We start from the raw sequence: 18,211 nt of genomic DNA on the forward strand, positions 1-18,211 counted from the left end.
GATAGTTAAGGTACTGGTCTGGGACTCAGGAGATTTGAGTTCAGTTCCCAGCTCTGCCACAGACTGTGCAGGACCTTGGGCAAGTCACTTAAACTCTGTACAGTTCAGCTGCTGTTCAGTAAAGTGGGGTTTATAATATTTCCTTTATCTTGTCTATGTAAAGTGTAAGTTTTTTGGGACAGAAGCATGCTGTAACAGATTGCTCATACAGTGCCCAGCAAAGAGGCCGTGATTGCCATTGAAACCTCATGGCACTAGCTTAATACAAATAATGATCCGTTGAAACAGTGGACTTCATGATTGGGATCAAGAGTTGTTTTCTCCCCCAACTGAAGAAGTTTGAATAATTAAAAACTGAATCTTTGATTGGTAATTCAAGGCACGGTTCAAATTATTATTTATTTTTTTGTGATTCTAACAGAAGGGAGGCGAAAGAAAACTCACACTCAGGGAATGAAGACATATGTCTTGAAACAAGGGAGTTACCTTTAAAGCTGCGTTACCAGAATCATGCCTGCTCTAGTGTATGTCTTGCCAACAGACCACTGAACTCATACAAGGGGGAAAACCCTCTTAAAATACCAATCCTGTGTCATTTCCAGAGACGACATGCAAAAGCAAATTCACTTTCAAAGTCACTTGATGTGAATTATAAGGCCCCCTGTGGGAGGAGTCTGAGAAACTTTCAAGATGTGCAGAATTACCTGTTTGAAACAGAGTGCAACTTCTTATTTGTCGATCACTTTTCTTTCAACACATACGTACAGCTGGGCAGAAACACTCTGAACCGAGAAGCACTTGTATTTGATTTTGATATCAGCAATGGAGCTGAGTCTGTGCCCATTTCCTTCTGTAATGAAGTTGACAGTACAAGATTACCTTATTTTAAATATAGGAAGGCCTCGTGGCCACGTGGGTACTATCTGAACAACTTCTCCAGTATGTTTCGTGACTCATGTGACTGTGCAGATGGCTGCACAGATAGGTAAGTAGAAAAAGTTGACCTCTATCTAAAGCCAAGTCATACAGGTGGCCTGAATAACATGAAAGGAGACTGTCAAATTTACTGTGTGCATTTAGTAATATAGTCACTTTGTCTAATAACACACAGGATAACAAAAGCCTTCAATGTCCAAATTAAAAGCTCTAGCTCTGCTGTACGTGCAGAAGAGTGGGGAGGAGCAGATCTATTGCCTGCTCCTCTCATCCACTTGCAGGCTCTTTTTCCACAGGAGTTGAGACTTTCTGGTTATGTAGGGAGTTGGGCCAGAGCCAGGCCAGGCATTGTTCACAACAAACTTTTGCGGTGATAAGAGTGTAAGATAATAGTGACAGAGTCAGTGTTATCCTCTATCGCTCCCCAATCTGCGTTTTGAACTCTAGTCATTTTCTGATCGGGGGAGGAAGATGGTGAAGCAGTGGCAGGCACCGATGCCGTCATAGTACAGATTTTGTTCCGTTTGTTTATTTTGTGTATTAGATAGTATTTTATGTAGTCAATTTCGCTGTGTCCCCCAGTGTAGTTAGTCCCCATCCTGCCCTGTTGTTGTTTGGGCCTTCTACAGGACACAGTCAAAAGCAAAATTCGTGAAGTGGGCAAATGTGATTGTAGACTGAAAAAAATGGTGGTGGTTTGGGGGGGCTGAAAGTACTTAGGAAAACATAGGTTTCAAATTGATCAGATTTAAAGTTAGTTTTGTCCCTTTAATCACATCCTTATTTTCACATGACATTTTACTGTTGCCCTTCTAGGTCAAAATGTGCATGCCTACAGCTGACTGCAAAAGGCTGCATTGAAAATTCTGCCTCACCAAGTAACAGAGCATCTTGTGGTTACAGGTATAAAAGACTGGATGGACCTGTCCCCAGTGGGTAAGACACCTAGAGTTTACACTGGTATTTTATCCACATACAGTTATAGTATAGCTTTGAGCAGAGGATTGGACTAGATGACCTCCCGAGATCCCTTCCAACCCTGATATTCCATGATTCAGGCCACACTTAAACAGCTTTTGGTTAGCCAGCATCTTGGGGATGGCATTATAGTGATTGTATTGAATGATCATGGTGAAATGGGGAAAGTACTTTTGTTTTGGAAGCCACAGCATGGGTTTTGTATTACAGGAACTATTTTTTTATACTTAGTTCAGCTTGCAAGACTAGCATGATAGATCTCAAAGCACTTTACAAAGGAGATCACTATCTATCACTATCAGACAGAGAAGCTGAGGTACAGACAGGTGAAATGATTTGTTCAACATCACCAGCAGGCCAGTGTCAGTGCTAGGAATAGAGCCCAGGTTTCTTGGGTTCCAGTCCAGTGCTCTGTCCACAAGGCATACCCCACCACTTATGGTATGTCTACAACTGCAATTAGACACCTGTGGCTGGCTTGTGGGGCCAGGCTAAGGGGCTGTTTAATTGCAGTGTAGACATTCAAGCTGGAGCCTGGGCTCTAGGACATGCCCACGTTGTAGGGGCGTAGAGCCTAGGCTCCAACTCAAGCATGTACAGTTAGACAGTCTCTTAGGCTGAGTCCTGCGAGCCTGAGGCAGATGGCATGGGCTACCTGCAGGTTTTTAACTGCAGTGTAGGCATACCCATAGTGCATGTACTGTGGTAACATGGCATTGAACCTGGGAGCTGCCAGATCACAGCTGGCTCTTGTATGACTCCTTACGGAATGAAAGCCCTCACTGAAGTTGTTCCAACGTTTTGACAAACATCTCCACCCCAAAATGTCCCAAGCTGGGGATATTTTAAAAATCAGAAAAATCCAAGAGTCTCTGACAGCCATGACAAAGTCCATCCAGGTTGATTGATTGCTCTTTTACACTTTTAAATATGTTCCAAGGGTAAAAGGGGGCGCTTCATTAAATCACTTGTCAAGGCTGCAGAATCTATGTTGCATAGCTCAACTTAGGTAATATAACTATGGTATATATTTCTCACTCATCCCTGAGGGTGACCAGCTGTCCCGTTTTTAAACAGACAGTCCCATTTTTGGGGACTTTTTCTTATATAGACGCCTATTACCCCTAACCCCCGTCCCGTGTTTTCACAGTTGCTATCTGGTAACTCTATCATCCCTGAAAATCTGATGGACTCTTGTAAGTGTTCAATCAGGAATGGGGAAGGCTAAACTCTAGAAGTGCAGTGATTTGCCCATTCTTTTCTAACCAGGTGTCTTTGTCTTTTCAGTGAGCTGTTCTTTTATTTGCTTTTATTTCATTTTTCTTTTTCTGGCAGAATTTATGAATGCAACTTATCGTGCAAGTGTGACAGAATGAGGTGTCAGAACAGAGTAGCACAGCGTGGCATCCAAGTTCGGTTGCAGGTGTTCAACACGGACCGGAAGGGCTGGGGCGTCCGCTGTCTAGACGATATTGACAAAGGAACATTTGTTTGCACTTATTCAGGTAACATAAAACAATGCCTGAAAGATTCTAGCACCGTCATTCTCAGGCTGTACTTTGTGGAGCCCTTCCTAGAGGTCTGCAAACTGCAGCATTTTAAGAACCAAGCAGTGAGCGGGATATGCTGGGTTGGGAGGCCAGATATGTCCATAAAATCTGCTTTTCACTGTGCACTAAATAATAGAAAAAAGCTTAGAAAACAATTGCAATTTAGTGGTGCTAGCCAAGCACTCAGACCATTCCAAGGTTAGATTTCTGAGACTACTATCTCAAAGATACTACCCCTTGCCCCAAAAGCTTGTCTGTTCTGTGCTAGATTCCACAAGGACAGCTCCCTTGCTGAATGAATGGTGTTTGCATTTCACACTCACAAATAGTGGACTTGCCCCTGCTGAAAATATAACTGCAAGGTGGGTCAGAGTGAACATGGACTAAACTAAAAACCTTCTGCTTTTCTTCTAGGCAGGTTGATGAGCAGAGCTGAGCCTCAGGAAACCAGAGATGTAAATTATGAGGCTGAAAAGAAGGATGCTGTGAATGACACAAGCCTCAGCTCACTTTCAGCAAAGAGAAAACTGGACACTGCTTGTTCAGATTCTGAGATCGAACTTATCCAGACTGGTAAAGATAGCATTAACAGGAGGTGTGAAACTTTATCTCAGCCTGTGGATGATGAATATAAACCAGTTGTGTAAGTTGTAGTAGCAGATTTAACGTAAAGATGATGGTATGCTACTATTATAGACTATTCAAAAAAGAACTAGATAAGTTCATGGAGGATAGGTCCATCAATGGCTGTTAGCCAGCATGGGCAGGGACAGTGTACCTAGTCTTTGTTTACCAGAAGCTGGGAGTGGACACCAGGGAATGCATCACTTGATGATTACTTGTTTTGTTCATTCCCTCTGGGGCACCTAGCATTGGCCAATGTCAGAAGACAGGATACTGGGCTAGATGAGCAATTGGTCTGATCCAGTATGGCCGTTCTTATTCCAGAGCAATACCCACAGTGGAGCTTGAGTGTGTTCAATTGAGCAGCCTTTTTCATATTTTTTTTAACTTATTTTTTCTGATATTTCTTCAGGTAGGACTCAGTTGTTTCTATGAATTAAGTTTATTCTCAACCCATCTGGAACTTTCTTGGCATTTTCCAGGAATCACAGAAGTCTCCTGAATGAATACATGTTTGTACTTGAGCTTTCGTGGTTATAGCTCATTATGTTAATTTGAAAAGGGAGCTATGACTTTCATAATTTTCTCCAACCATGCAGTATTTTAAATTAATCACTAATTGTTCTCCCAACCCTTCACTTCTCACCATTTTGAACTTTGTAGCAACAGACTAAGGTCTGGTCTACACTACAGGGTTAGTTCAGTGCAAGGCATCTTACGTTGACCTAACTATGGAAGTGTCTGTGCTTAAATTTCACTCCCACCAAAGTAATAACTCCATGTCCACGAGCGGCATAGAGTCCAGGTCAATACAGTTAAGTCACCATAACACAATTTAGACACTGCCTTGCTTACATCGACTGTAACTGGCTTTCAGGAGGTGTCCCACAATGCCCCACACTGACAGTACAATCGATACAAGTGCTCCTGGTGAGGATGTGCACTGCCATTACAAGGAACACCATGTAGACATGTAAAAGCGATGTCATTACTGTGGTGACTGAATGCCGGTGTCAGTTGATTTAATTTTGTAGTGTATACATGGTATACAGCCCCAATCTTGCAGTCAGTTTCATGGAGACGCAATAGCGTGTTCAGTGAGGGGAGCTCATCTTGGGAGCCTTCGTAGCCAGTGAGAATTTCCAAAAACAAACGATGGCTTGTCTGTAAAGTAAACTTGTTACTTTGGCAGCATGGGTGGCCGGTGAAGCTTCTCCTGGAGGAGGCTAGCTCCCTGCCCCACCTGTTCTGCCTGCGGCCCCACACACACTCTACCCCTGCTCCACCCCAGCCCTGCCCTCTCCCCTCTTGCAGTGTCCTGTCATGAGACACCCGCCCACAAAACCCTGTCCCTCCTCACTCCACCTCCACCCAGTCCCTCACCAGATCACCTACCCACTGCATTCCTCCTCACCTCTCCTGCCGCTCACCTCCTCGCCTACCCACTGCGAGAACCCCCTGCCACCTGCCTCTTCACCACCCCGCTCCCCATGTCTCTCCTCACCCCTCCACCTTGGCAGGGGAGGGAGGTGGAGGAGAGGAGAGATGCTGCAACCGGTGGGGACCTCTGCAGAGGGGGCCATGGAGTGGGGGAAGACTTACCAGGCAGCAGCAGGTGGTGGGGACCTTGAGAAAAGGGTGGAACAGGGAGAGGGAGGGGAAGGGTTGGGGCCACAATGGCCCAGGTATCCAGCGGCAGGTCAATGGTGGCTGTGTCAGGGAAGGTTTAACCTTCCCTGTCCTATTATACCCACCACCCATGTTTAGCAGGCAGCATGATGTAGTATTTACAGGAAAAAGCCAAAAGTCAGATCTCGTGAATTCTATTCCTTGCCTGCCATGTGACCTTTGAAACTTTCTCCCTCAGTTTACCCCTCCATATAGTGGGTGCAAATCTTTATTACCTCATGATAGAGGTTTATTGTGAGGCTCCATAAAGCACTTTGAGATCCTCAGATAACCAGCTCTTTAAAACAGCTACCAATATTTTGTATGGAATCTTCCCTGAACACTGTCTCTCAAAACACTTGGGTCAGGCAGTAAACCAGGAATTGTGGGCAAGGCAGTGACTGCATGTGTATATTTTCAGTCGTGAGATGAAAGGTGGTGAAAAGCTACAGGAAGGAGAATGGCTGGTCCCAAACTGCAGGAGCTGTAGGAGAGAAGGCTTTTGCAGTAACATGGTCAAGACTGTGTGGAGAGTCAGAGAGGGAAGTAGGGAGAGAAGGTCTGTGAGGTAGGCTGGAGCAAATCACAAATGATTCAGAGACATAGTATTTGTATTCACAAACTATAACAACTATGAAATTGATAGCAAAGCTAACACACGCCAATTCCATAAACCAAGCCAATTGTCCATATTCAGACTTGCATTTTCAACACCATGACACAATCCAGTTTGGAATGAATCACTGTATAAATTATACAGTTATCAGTGATTAGCCAAATTTGACTACTATTATATATATTAAAAGGTACAGGAAACACCATTTTTAAGCTACATTTACTGCACCACTATACTAGATTTTACTTGATTATTTCCAATATTTAGAATAAGAAAGATTCAAACTCCTGTGTTAAATTCCTACCAGCAGGGAGCACTTCTTTCTTTTCTTTTTTTTTATCTTTCAAAAATAAAAAAAAAAAAAGCCATCAGACCAGGGATCATGAGAGACCGTTAGCATGATTGGCATAGGGGTCATGAATACAGGTTGTGTTGTACAGGACAAATAAACTGTAATCCACATACCACTGCATATGTTGTATCACTTCAGCTTCTGAACTTAATATAAGTCCCGCAATCTTAAAGAAATCTAAAAGGATAATATTTGTTTGCTTCCATCTGTAGCACGGGAAAAATCGTGACCTCTGTATAAGGAGTAGGGTTATATTAATTTGGTAAAATTATAAGATTTCTGGAGCAGGGACTGTCACTTACTGTATGATCCTACAGGTGACTAGCACAATACAACTGCATCCTAGTTGATGCCTGTAGATGCTGCTGCAATGTAAATGGCTCATAATATTAAACCAAAGCTGACTGTGAATAAAAACTTTAATTTCTAAGGGTCATATCCTGTCTCCCTACCTTTCCCTGCTGTTAAGGCAGTGTGCCGGGGTGCTCCACTCACTGCTAGGATGTCTCCTCCTGGTCATTCTGGGGAATAGCTGATCAGGTCAGCGCCCTTTCCCATGGTTGCTAGCCATACCTCTGTCTCTCTCTGCCAGTTTGCGGCCCCTGTCTCACTCCACCTCTTTGTGACTTGACCCTCCGACCAGATCACCGAATGGTTTCCCCTTCTGGGGTTGGAAAGTCTTTCCTTGCCAGCAGGCCTCGGCAGTTGTCCCATTCACTGCCTCGTAGTGCTTCTCCCTCAGTGGCTAGCAGGGGAACCCGGGCCCACCTTCTACTCTGGGTTCCAGTTCAGGGACCCTCTAGCCAGCAGCCAAGGTCTGTTCCCTTCTAGACCTTACTGCCTTTCCCTGAGCCCTGTCCTAACTTCCTGGCCTCCTCCCTCTGTGGGTTGGCCAGGCCAAACGCAACTCCCCTTCTCCCAGGAGTGACTGCAGACTTTCCCAGCAGTCCCTTTCTGCTGCCAATTTCCAGCCTGCCTTTATAGCCCCAACCCAGCTCCTTTCTCCTCAGCTGGGCTCCCTCACTCAGGGGATTACTTGGCCACCTGACTCCTCTCAGCCGTGGCCTATTGGGTTAACTAGCCCCCTTCTTAGTCTGCATTAACCCTTTCAGGGCAAGTGTGGGGTGAACACCCCATCACAGGGAGTTACAGTTCTTTTAGGGTTTGTAGGATTTTGTTTGTTTCAGTGCTATGTTTACAGTCTCTCTCCTTGCAAATTGAGGTATTAACAGCTGTAACAGGGAAAACCCAGAACCCTGAATGTAGATACTTTTAGTTCAGTGATGAGCATGGTACAAGAACCTAGATGGATGAATAGATAGAATTTGGTTCTTGAGAGGAACATTAAGAAAGAACTGATTCGGTTTGTTTTTAAAATGTCTGTGGGATATACAAGCAACTCTCAGTCTCCTTTAACAATAAACATGAGCAGTGTATGATGGACTGCCTTTTAAGAACATCAGTGAGGCCAAAACCTGCAGTCTCTGCTGGGGCAAAACTGCCACAAGATTTCTACTGAGTATCGACTGCAGGCTTTGCAGTCTGTTCTTTACAAATTGGAAAATATTAGTGAAGTAGGTATTGCAAGAGTTCTTTTATCGGTCTTTAGTTTTGCATAAAATCCTTTTCTCATCTCTGTGCAGGGTTCAGAACTATGGATATAATCCAAGGAATCTGAGAAGTCCAGCCATTAGGCCTAAAACCAGAACTGCTATTCTTCAGACTCGCCGGCTAAAGATGGTAAAAATGCAGAATAACAGATTGTATTCAGAATTATACATATTCAGTGAGGTGGGAAGGCAGTTATTTATGACCTTATATCAGTACACCTGGCAAGATTTTTTTTTTTAAACAGCCTTTCTTACTTGCATCTACCATGGGACTTCTGCAATACAGCCCTGCCTGCTGCTGGCACTGGCCCCGTCCCTTTCCCCATGTCCCTGCCAACATGTGCACAGTATGTATTCTTTGAGCTGTCTCTGAGACTAGCACTAAATACTCTCACAGCCTCCTCACTTTCCTTCCCTGCACATGTACGCAGCCCCCAGGACTGTCTCCAGGAAACAACCCTCCCTCGAATTGTAAGCAACTGTCTCTCCTCCCAGCAACTGCAACATCTTCCATGTGCCTCCTAACTAATGAAACAGGAGAGGAAAAGATAAACACTGTTGGGAACCAAACTCAAAGCTGTAGCATCCCTTGCTTCACTAGTGGTCAGGGTCTTATGCTCTGCTGCTACGGCAGACTGGAGAATTTGATCTGCCACATGATCTAATATGGAGAGGCAGGAAGTATCCGCTCAGGACATGTGCACAAGAGGAGGTGCTGGTCGCACTTGAATTGGCCGTGCTAGTATCAGTGAGTGATAGCTTCACAGCTGATTCAAGCAACGTGTATGAGAGCTTCATACTAGGAACAGACAGTATTGGAAGTCCCATGATTAGTGACTGGTTTGTAGTGAAAGGGGAGGAATCTTGCTGACCCAGTCCATTTCAGTTAGCTCTGCATACAGAGCTAGCTTAGGCCCTGATTCAGCAAAACACTTAAGCATGTGTTTCAATCCTATTGAAATCAGTGGGAGTTAAAGTGAAACCCCATGCTTAAGTGTTTTGCTGAATTGGGGCCTACGTTCTGGAAGGCTTGTGTGAATAATTCTGAATTATGATGTCTAGGCTTGGAATTTAACCTGCTAAAACTCGATCAAAACAACAGATTACAGTAGATTTGAAACTTTAACTCCAGGGCCTTAAAGCCCGGTTGTCTTTGGCTCTTGATGCAGAGATACATAGAACACAGTACCTCACAACCTTATTTCTTTTAAGGGAATTGCTACACTGGTGCATGATGCCAGCTCAGATGAAGATGATAGTTGTCAGCCCCAGCAGTCAACCAAAACGAAACTAACCATTGGAACCAAGAAAGGAAAGGAAAGTAGGTTTGCATAGTTATAAGTATTACATTGGTTAGCACACTTGTGCCCAGTCAGGTGATACAGTTGCACTGTAAAAAACAATCTTTGAATGTGTGCAAATAAGCCAATAAGCCTTAGCAGCCACTCAGTTTTACTTATTACACCATAGACGTGGATAGTGCTTAAAGACTCAGAATTTAAAGATAAATAAAAGTTCCCTGCCCTGAGTAGTCTACAGTGTAATGGCCTGATCCTGTAAGATCTGAGCACTCCTGGAGAGGTAGTAAGCCTCCTGTACTTTTGCTGCCTCCAGTGGAAGTTTGGGGGGCGAAGGGCAGAATCGAGCTATTTATTAGGCATGACACAGCAATGGTTAGCAGTAAGCAAAGAGGGGCAGGGAGATATGGGAGAAAGAAGAGCACAGCTGTAAAAGATCCTGGGAAACATTTGCTGTTGAATATGCATCTTGTTAGCGTCTTATTAAAATGTGGGATGCTGTGCAGAATGCAGGTGTAGGTTTGCAATAAAATACCAGCTGGAAGAAGTGAGTTCTGAAAGAAGATTTGAAACGGGGGTGCGGGGAGAGACTGGATCATGCACAGGGTTTGGGGGCACTGTTCAAGGCACTGAGGGGGAAGTAGGCATTTATGGGAAATGACATGGGAAACAAGAAATTGAGCAGGTGGGTATTCAGGGGCAAGTAAGCCAAATGCATTTAAGTTTGCAATGTTACCCTTAGTATAATTGCTGTGTCATTTTCAGTTGATGGAAACAAATAACATGTTCTTCTGATCTCTTGAAATTTCTGTTGACAGAACCCAACCTGCAGCAAAAGGTAGGAGAACATGAGGAGGCCATGCAGTATGAGTCAAGCACCACAGATACTGCAAAATCTAAAGAAAAAAGGCCATCTCCAGAAGATGCTAGAGGTGGTAAATCAGCCAGGCTAGATGATGCACATGTTATGAAACAGTCCATGGGCCTACTCCAAAGAGATTACTTCAAAGAGGAAAAAAATAGGAGGTCCAAACAAGATCCTCTTTGTAATGAGGAGGCAGGTGGTGATGACACACCTCTGAAGAATTCTAATAAAGACAATATTTATCTATTGGATGCCACAAAAGAAGGAAATGTGGGACGATTTCTTAATGTAAGTAAAAATGGTAAATGTGTGTGCTGGTAAATCACTTTAATTTTTTTTAAAATTGCTTATTTGCACAAACAATAGGTATTAATGAGTTTTGCAAAATTCTACTCTTTTCTTTTCCCAGGATGGGCAGTGTGTATTTTTATTTTGGGGCAGGAAATTAAATAGCCCTAGATGATGAGGATTCTGTTTCCTTGCTGCATGTTGGATGGCCTTGCCACTGGGTGCTACACTGGATCAGAGCATGGGCTGGATGCTTGACTACATTGCGGGTCTCCTTTCAGCCCCATCCATGTTCCGAGGCTGTTGTAAACTGTCGGTTGTGTCAATTCAGGGATATGTTACATAATGCTGTGTGAAATCTCCATCCTTACTCCTGACATGTACAGATGTAAAAACTCTCTACTAAAGAATCCTTCCCAGGTTTCACACTTAACCTAGTGCATGCTGAGAGGGGACCTGGCTGTTCTAGGCAGTGCTGTGTAGATATCCACATTGTCCAGGTATATACCCAATAACTCTGCCAATTGATTTAATTCAATTGATTGAATTTTCAAAATACTCCCAGCAAAATGAGTACTACAAACTTTCATCTGCACACGCATAGCACTGGCCTTGTTTTTTCCCATGGACATTTATAGGTATGTCAAGCCAAAATCCGCACAAACATAGAAATGATGCTCCTTAATATAGAACAGAGACAATGATAACCTGTCACATGACCGTTCATGTGCACACACCTGTGTGTGTCTCTAACTGGGCTTCGCTGAATTTGAGCTTTATTTTTTTTGTAATTTTGACGATTGATTATCAATTTTTATTTAAGCTTTTTTCAATTTTTAACCATTTTAATTTTCAGTTGTGAGAAATTAAGGGGGGTTGAGGTTAGTGTAGTGCTGATAGCAGGGCTGCAGGGGGCTCCCTGTGCAGGTGAGGGGCCTGAGACATCCAGGCGCAAGGGTTGTTATGGTCCTGGCCCAGCCCCAGGCCAGGGCTGCAAGGAGCAGGATGAGTGAGTGAATGGGACCATGGTAGCTAAGCTGAAGAGGGCACCCAGCACAGCTGAAAGCCAATGACACCTGATCCCTGCAGGTGCAGGCTGTGGTCCTGCTGGGGCAGAGCAAAGACCCCTGGCCTGGGCTGCGAGGAGGCCTCCCTGCTGCTGAAAGACTCCTGCCTGAGGATGGCCCTGTACTCTGGGCTGTGACAGTAGAGATGCAGACGGCTGCCTGCATGGCCGTGAGGCCAGTGACACTGGATCCCTGCAGGCACTGAGCTTGAGAAAGGCAGCCATTGACAGATGTTTTTTCGTCCATTTCTGTGTGTTACATGAAATCAATATTTACTGGTACCTAATTATGTAAATAGAATCCTGCCAACCCTCCCTAACTGTAAGCACACCTCACGTCTGCCTGGCAATTTCCACATGCTTGGAATTGTTTTATTCATGCATGTGCTCCCAAAGATTGCTCTCTTATCTGACAGCGTAGCATTTTTGATTTATTATTGATGGTGATGACTTTTGTTCCTGTGTCAGATAAAGAGAGAAGAATCTCACCATAAACTATTTAAGTGCAGATTGACAAAAAATTGTGATTTTTCTAGACAAAATTGTTTTTTAGAAATGCTGGAGATATTCCTTCCCTCAAAGTGACCTAATTATAGCAAAAACTTCTGCATGCTAAATGTGAGTGATGAAAGAGTGGCAGTGGGGATGTCTTTTCTCTTTTTTTAAGCATGTTACAAATGTTTATGGGGGGGGAACATGCAAACATTCTACAGCCAGAGACTGAGCATCCTACTGATTAATTTTAAATCAATTATTTTGTTTCACAGCATAGCTGCTGGCCAAATCTCTTTGTGCAGAGTGTCTTTGTAGAGACGCACAACAGAAATTTCCCTTGGGTGGCATTCTTCACAAACAGGTTGGAACTATCTTTTTTTTTTTTTTAATGTTCATTCAAAGCAAAACTGTTAGAAAAGTATTGCATTATTTTCCAGTAGACAAATGTCCCGATGACAAAAACCACATTCTTATTGGTGATGTCATCAGAGACCAAGGCCTGAATGGGTGAGGGAACTAAACTACATAGTCACCACAAGAGAGATTTTTCTCTAGTGCTGTGTGGGGAAAGCTTGCCCTGCAGCTTCCAGTGCTGTACCTGTTCTGTGGAAATCTGGGACTTGTCTTCGGAACTGTCAATTGGGAACCATTTATAAGCATTCTGTTCACTGCACAAAAAATAATTGTGCCTTTTAATATATTTTCCTAGTGGTTGGCTCAGAGAGACAGCATGAGGAACTTGTCATTACCCTAGGTCTTGCAGTCCTTAGACAGAATCATTCCAAAGAGCTAATGTGGTTCCATTAAAACCTATCCTTCAGGAGTTCTTGCAGGTCACAAAGGCTATATTTACACAGCAAAGAAAAATCCACAGCAGGCCCGTGCCAGCCGACTTGGGCTTGCAGGGCTCAGGCTGTGCGGCTGTTTCATTTCTGTGTATACTAACAGGCATGGGGTGGGAGGGTCCCAGGGGTCAGGATTCCATTCGAGCCTGGAAATCTACCCAGCAATGAAACAGCCCTTCAAGCCTGAGTCGGCTGGCATGGACCAGCCACGGATTTCTCTTTGCCATGTAGACTTGATGATCTCCGTATCCAGTGTATGATATTCCAGGGTTTGATTGATGATACACTGTAGTTAGTGAGACTAGACTACTTCTACTGCCATTCAGACACTTTATACGGATTTTTAGTTGAATTTACATAGACATCAGAGAAAGTTGTGTTTGACCTCTGCAACCCAGATCCCAGGACCTGATAAGTCTTAGCACATCCTAGGTTTTTCTAATAGAACATTCACAAGGGGGTTGCATACACTGTTGCTTCTGAGGCAGAGCACATTGCATATAGTAGGGGCTCCTGGTTGCATCCCTTCATTTCCCACCTGCACCCCTTACAGCTCTCTGTGCCACCCTCCCTTTACCCCACTATTTCAGGAACTACCTGCAAGTAGTTGGTGGCAAATTGCAAACACAGCACAGAAGTAGATTCAGTTAACTAATATATTAACTGACAGTGGTTTTGTTTCCTAGGCATGTGAAAGCTGGAACCGAACTCACGTGGGATTATGGTTATGAAGCTGGAAGCATGCCAGAGACCGAGATCTCCTGTCAGTGTGGGGTTCAGAAGTGTAGGAAAAAAATATTATAGACAAATGTTTACAACTACCACCATGTCCATGTAAATTTGAAATTCACTTGCAAGAAAGGACTATACTGTGTGCAGCAGAATTACAATTCTCCAGTGGACTCATACAAGCCTGTGCACTAGACTAATTTAATCCCTTCCAAGTAAAGGGCCTGTGCTGATGAGATGTGTGAATCTGATTATTTTTAAATGCGCCACTGCTTGCTTTTTCGTATGTAGCAGAAGAAATGGGAAACGTGTTTGTCATAAGCAAAAGCATAAAACTGTATCTAGGCTATTTCATTGCTCTGGCCTTGTTTTTTCATATTCAAAAATGGAAGTGAGTGGCATGGTATCTAATAAGACACAAAGCAATGTTTATACAACAGCCTCAGTCATTTGGGGTTTTTTTATTTTTCATTGATTGGAACATCTGGAGAAAATATGGAAAGATCTGCTGTGTTTGACTGCTTGTAGCATCTTCTACAACTTATTTAGTACACGTTGTAGTCTATTATGAGTCATAAGTATGAAACAAGCCAGGTCTATGCGCCTTCCCTTCGGCATCGAGGTATTGTATGAGTGAATAGCTTATGGTCTGAGCACTTTAGCTCTGAGTCAGCTCTCAGCACTGTATGCCTGTGAGCCAAAATTGCTTTTTTCTGTAGAGCTAAACAATATATTTAATAATTTTTCAACTAATGACTTGCTGGAAGCTGTTCCTGGTCCAGGGGAAGTTCAGGGATTTCAGTGTTGTGTGAATTCTTGTCACAGTGTGTTCTTAAACTGTGCACAAAAAATGTTATAAGAATCTAGTGATTTAAAAATGGGTCATTTGTGGGATTTGCTCTATCTTGGTAGTCCCTTGACTGAATGACCCCAAATTTGCATCACACACTGTAGCCCTGCTCCTGATACTGCACAGACTTTTTCAAGGTAGCCTGCCTAAGCCATCTGGATTTTACAGCAAATTGAAAATGCAGCTGTAAACAAACTCCATTGCAACTTTAATTATTGTGTGGCTAGGTGCCATTCCTTAACACTACAGTGAACAATCGTGCATTGGCTGTGCTGCTCAGAAAGGGAAGAGAGGTTCTTTTGGAAATCATTGTGCCTAAATTTGAAATAGAATGTTTTTCAAAAGTTATAGTTACAGCAGTGAGACACTTTACTATAGTACGTAAAGTAAAACTCAGTGGGGTATCAAGACCTGCATAGTTTCAGAAGATGAGAAAAAAATAAATCCCCTAATTACAGCTATCCTATGAGGAACAGTCTAACAGAAAATCCTGTAATGGAAAAAGGCATCTTCAAAGATAACTTTCCTAAGAGGGATATTTGCCTATAGACTTGTAAAAAAGCTCCTTTCAAGTTGAAAGGGACAACTTTACCACCAGTCACAAGATGTTGCTAATACTAAGCCAAAGTGGACAGTATTTAGGTAAAGACAGCTGCGACTAATAAAGCAGCTAGAACATCACGAGGCCCTTACAAGTGGAGAATAAAGATTCCTCTGTTTCTGCTAGTAGGTGGTAGAACAAGATGATGCCTCACAGCCAGTCCACTATACAAGAAAAATGCTACGAGGAGTAAAAACCTCACTTCTTCAGATGCAGCTGAAGAAGTGGGTTTTTTAACTCACAAAAGTTTATGCCCAAATAAATCTGTTAGTCTTTAACGTGCCACCGGACTCCTCATTGTTTTTGTGGATAAAGACTAACACGGCTGCCCCTCTGATTAAAAAAAAAATGCTGTTTGATTTCCTGCCTATGGTGTAAAGCATGCAGAAGGCTGGCACAGGAGTAGACAATATGACACAGATTAGATTAATGAATGTGGAGTGAAGTCATTTAAATTAAAATGGTGGGGAATGGGTATGTTTGGACAGTATGTGTCATGGACAGTAGGTGTCATGGACAGTTCTTTTGTGAGTGCTTTGTGATATTCACCAAGCTATACAGGAGGGAGGCTGGGTTTGTCCTCTCCCTCAATCTATTTACATAAGGCTGCATATGTTAGAATAAACTATGGCCTACTTAACTCCAGAATGCCAAGCAACTTTCAGCTATCAGTTTTGTGTACACAGACAGGAGAACACAAATCACTGATTAGTCTCTGTGCCACGACTGAAAAGTTCACCGATATGTGTGCAAGCGAAACTACAGTATAAGGCCCTGGAAATACAAATGATAAAATTCTTGTAGAAGAAATGCCAGCTTTCTGTTTGTTTTTTGCTGGAGCAAAAGGAAATGTTTATTATTTGTTCGTTTACAAATTATTTTGTACAAAATAGATTTAGGGCCAAATTCTTCCCTCCTGTGATAAAACTTGATGGATATTGACTGAGCTGAAGCTACTTCAGTGGTTCACCTTGTAGAATTTCTGCCAAATAGTCCCTCAGGAATGAGGATTGGGGTGTGGGAGCATTTGCTATATGGAGCTCTCATGACAATGGTAAGGATAGCCATGTCACTGAATGGGGCCAGGACCTTCCTAGATGGGTTTCAGGTGTGGGTGGGCAGATGGAGCCTGGCTCTCTAGGGGGTTTTGGGAAGGCATCTCTTTTCTCTGGCTGTCAAGTATCAGAGGGGTAGCCATGTTAGTCTGGATCTGTAAAAGCAGCAAAGAATCCTGTGGCACCTTATAGACTAACAGACGTTTTGGAGCATGAGCTTTCGTGGGTGAATACTCACTTCGTCAGATCCATGTAGTGGAAATTTCCAGGGGCAGGTATATATATGCAGGCAAGCTAGAGATAATGAAGTTAGTTCAGTCAGGGAGGATGAGGCCCTGTTCTAGCAGTTGAGGTGTGAAAACCAAGGGAGGAGAAACTGGATTTGTAGTTGGCAAGCCATTCACAGTCTTTGTTTAATCCTGAGCTGATGGTGTCAAATTTGCAGATGAACTGAAGCTCAGCAGTTTCTCTTTGAAGTCTGGTCCTGAAGTTTTTTTGCTGCAGGATGGCCACCTTAAGGTCTGCTATAGCGTGGCCAGGGAGGTTGAAGTGTTCTCCTACAGGTTTTTTTATATTGCCATTCCTAATATCTGATTTGTGTCCGTTTATCCTTTTCCGTAGCGACTGTCCAGTTTGGCCGATGTACATAGCAGAGGGGCGTTGCTGGCATATGATGGCGTATATTACATTGGTGGACGTGCAGGTGAATGAACCAGTGATGGTGTGGCTGATCTGGTTAGGTCCTGTGGTGGTGTTGCTGGTATAGATATGTGGGCAGAGTTGGCATCGAGGTTTGTTGCATGGATTGGTTCCTGAGCTAGAGTTACTATGGTGCCGTGTGCATAGCTACAGGAAATGATACAGACAGCTCTGCCGGAGAACACTGTGGCCAACATTTCAACTTACTTAACCACATTCTGCAGCTCTTTGAGAATACTGCATACTGAGAGCCCCCCTCCACTTCCTCAACTACTATACACAAGCCCTTCCTTCATCATGCTACATGACATTAAGAACAGTCACAACCCCCCCACCTACACATTTGTGACATGGTTGCACTCAGTACTTCAGGCATGTCTGCCGCAGTTCCACTGGTTTTAAGTATGTACTCTGTGTTCAATGACATTTTTTATTATTTACAACTAAGTTTATTATTTATTCGTAACTTGGCTGAAAAATTGCTTAAAAGCATTGCCCAAAGCATAATTGAGGAAAGCACTCAGGGAGGACAGGTGAGGTCCCAGAGTACTGGAGAAGGGCAAACATGGTACCTATATTTAAACAAGGGAACAAGGAGGGCCCAGGGAATTACAGACCAGTCACAACTGACTTTCCATACCTGGAACAAATGATTAAATAATCAATTTGTAAGTACCTAGAGGATAATAGGCTGATAAGTAATAGCCAACATGGATTTTTCAAGAACAAATCATGCCAAACCAACCTAATTTCCTTCTTTTGACAGGGTTACTGACCTGGTGGATAGAGCGAAAGCAGATATGATTTATCTAGATTTTAGTAAAGCTTTTGACCCAGTCCCACATGACATTCTTGTAAACAAACTGGTGAAATATGATCTAAATTAAATTACTATAAAGTGGGTACAAACCTGGTTGAAAAACCATCCTCAAGGAGTATATATCAATAGTTCACTATCAAATTATGAGGATGTACCTAGAGGGATCACATGGGGATCCATCCTGGGTCCAGTACTATTCAATATTTTAATTAATGACTTGGATAAGCATGTATACTTATAACATTTGCAGGTGAAACCAATTGGGA

At 43.2% G+C, this 18,211-nt stretch overlaps 1 protein-coding gene across 1 annotated transcript in view; it reads left to right on the forward strand.

Annotated features, from left to right (window-relative positions):
• The window catches only part of SETDB2 (SET domain bifurcated histone lysine methyltransferase 2), a 93,829-nt gene that overhangs the window by 22,252 nt on the left and 53,366 nt on the right, over positions 1-18,211 (forward strand). The window contains exons 7-16 of the mRNA XM_050937806.1: positions 422-985; positions 1,753-1,872; positions 3,250-3,419; positions 3,879-4,107; positions 6,178-6,324; positions 8,368-8,464; positions 9,547-9,655; positions 10,451-10,785; positions 12,619-12,707; positions 13,878-13,991. Coding sequence (XP_050793763.1) covers positions 422-985; positions 1,753-1,872; positions 3,250-3,419; positions 3,879-4,107; positions 6,178-6,324; positions 8,368-8,464; positions 9,547-9,655; positions 10,451-10,785; positions 12,619-12,707; positions 13,878-13,991 — 1,974 coding nt within the window. The remainder of the gene's footprint in view (positions 1-421; positions 986-1,752; positions 1,873-3,249; positions 3,420-3,878; positions 4,108-6,177; positions 6,325-8,367; positions 8,465-9,546; positions 9,656-10,450; positions 10,786-12,618; positions 12,708-13,877; positions 13,992-18,211) is intronic.

This window comes from Gopherus flavomarginatus, chromosome 1, assembly GCF_025201925.1.
Source record: "Gopherus flavomarginatus isolate rGopFla2 chromosome 1, rGopFla2.mat.asm, whole genome shotgun sequence".
Lineage (NCBI taxonomy): Eukaryota > Metazoa > Chordata > Testudines > Testudinidae > Gopherus > Gopherus flavomarginatus.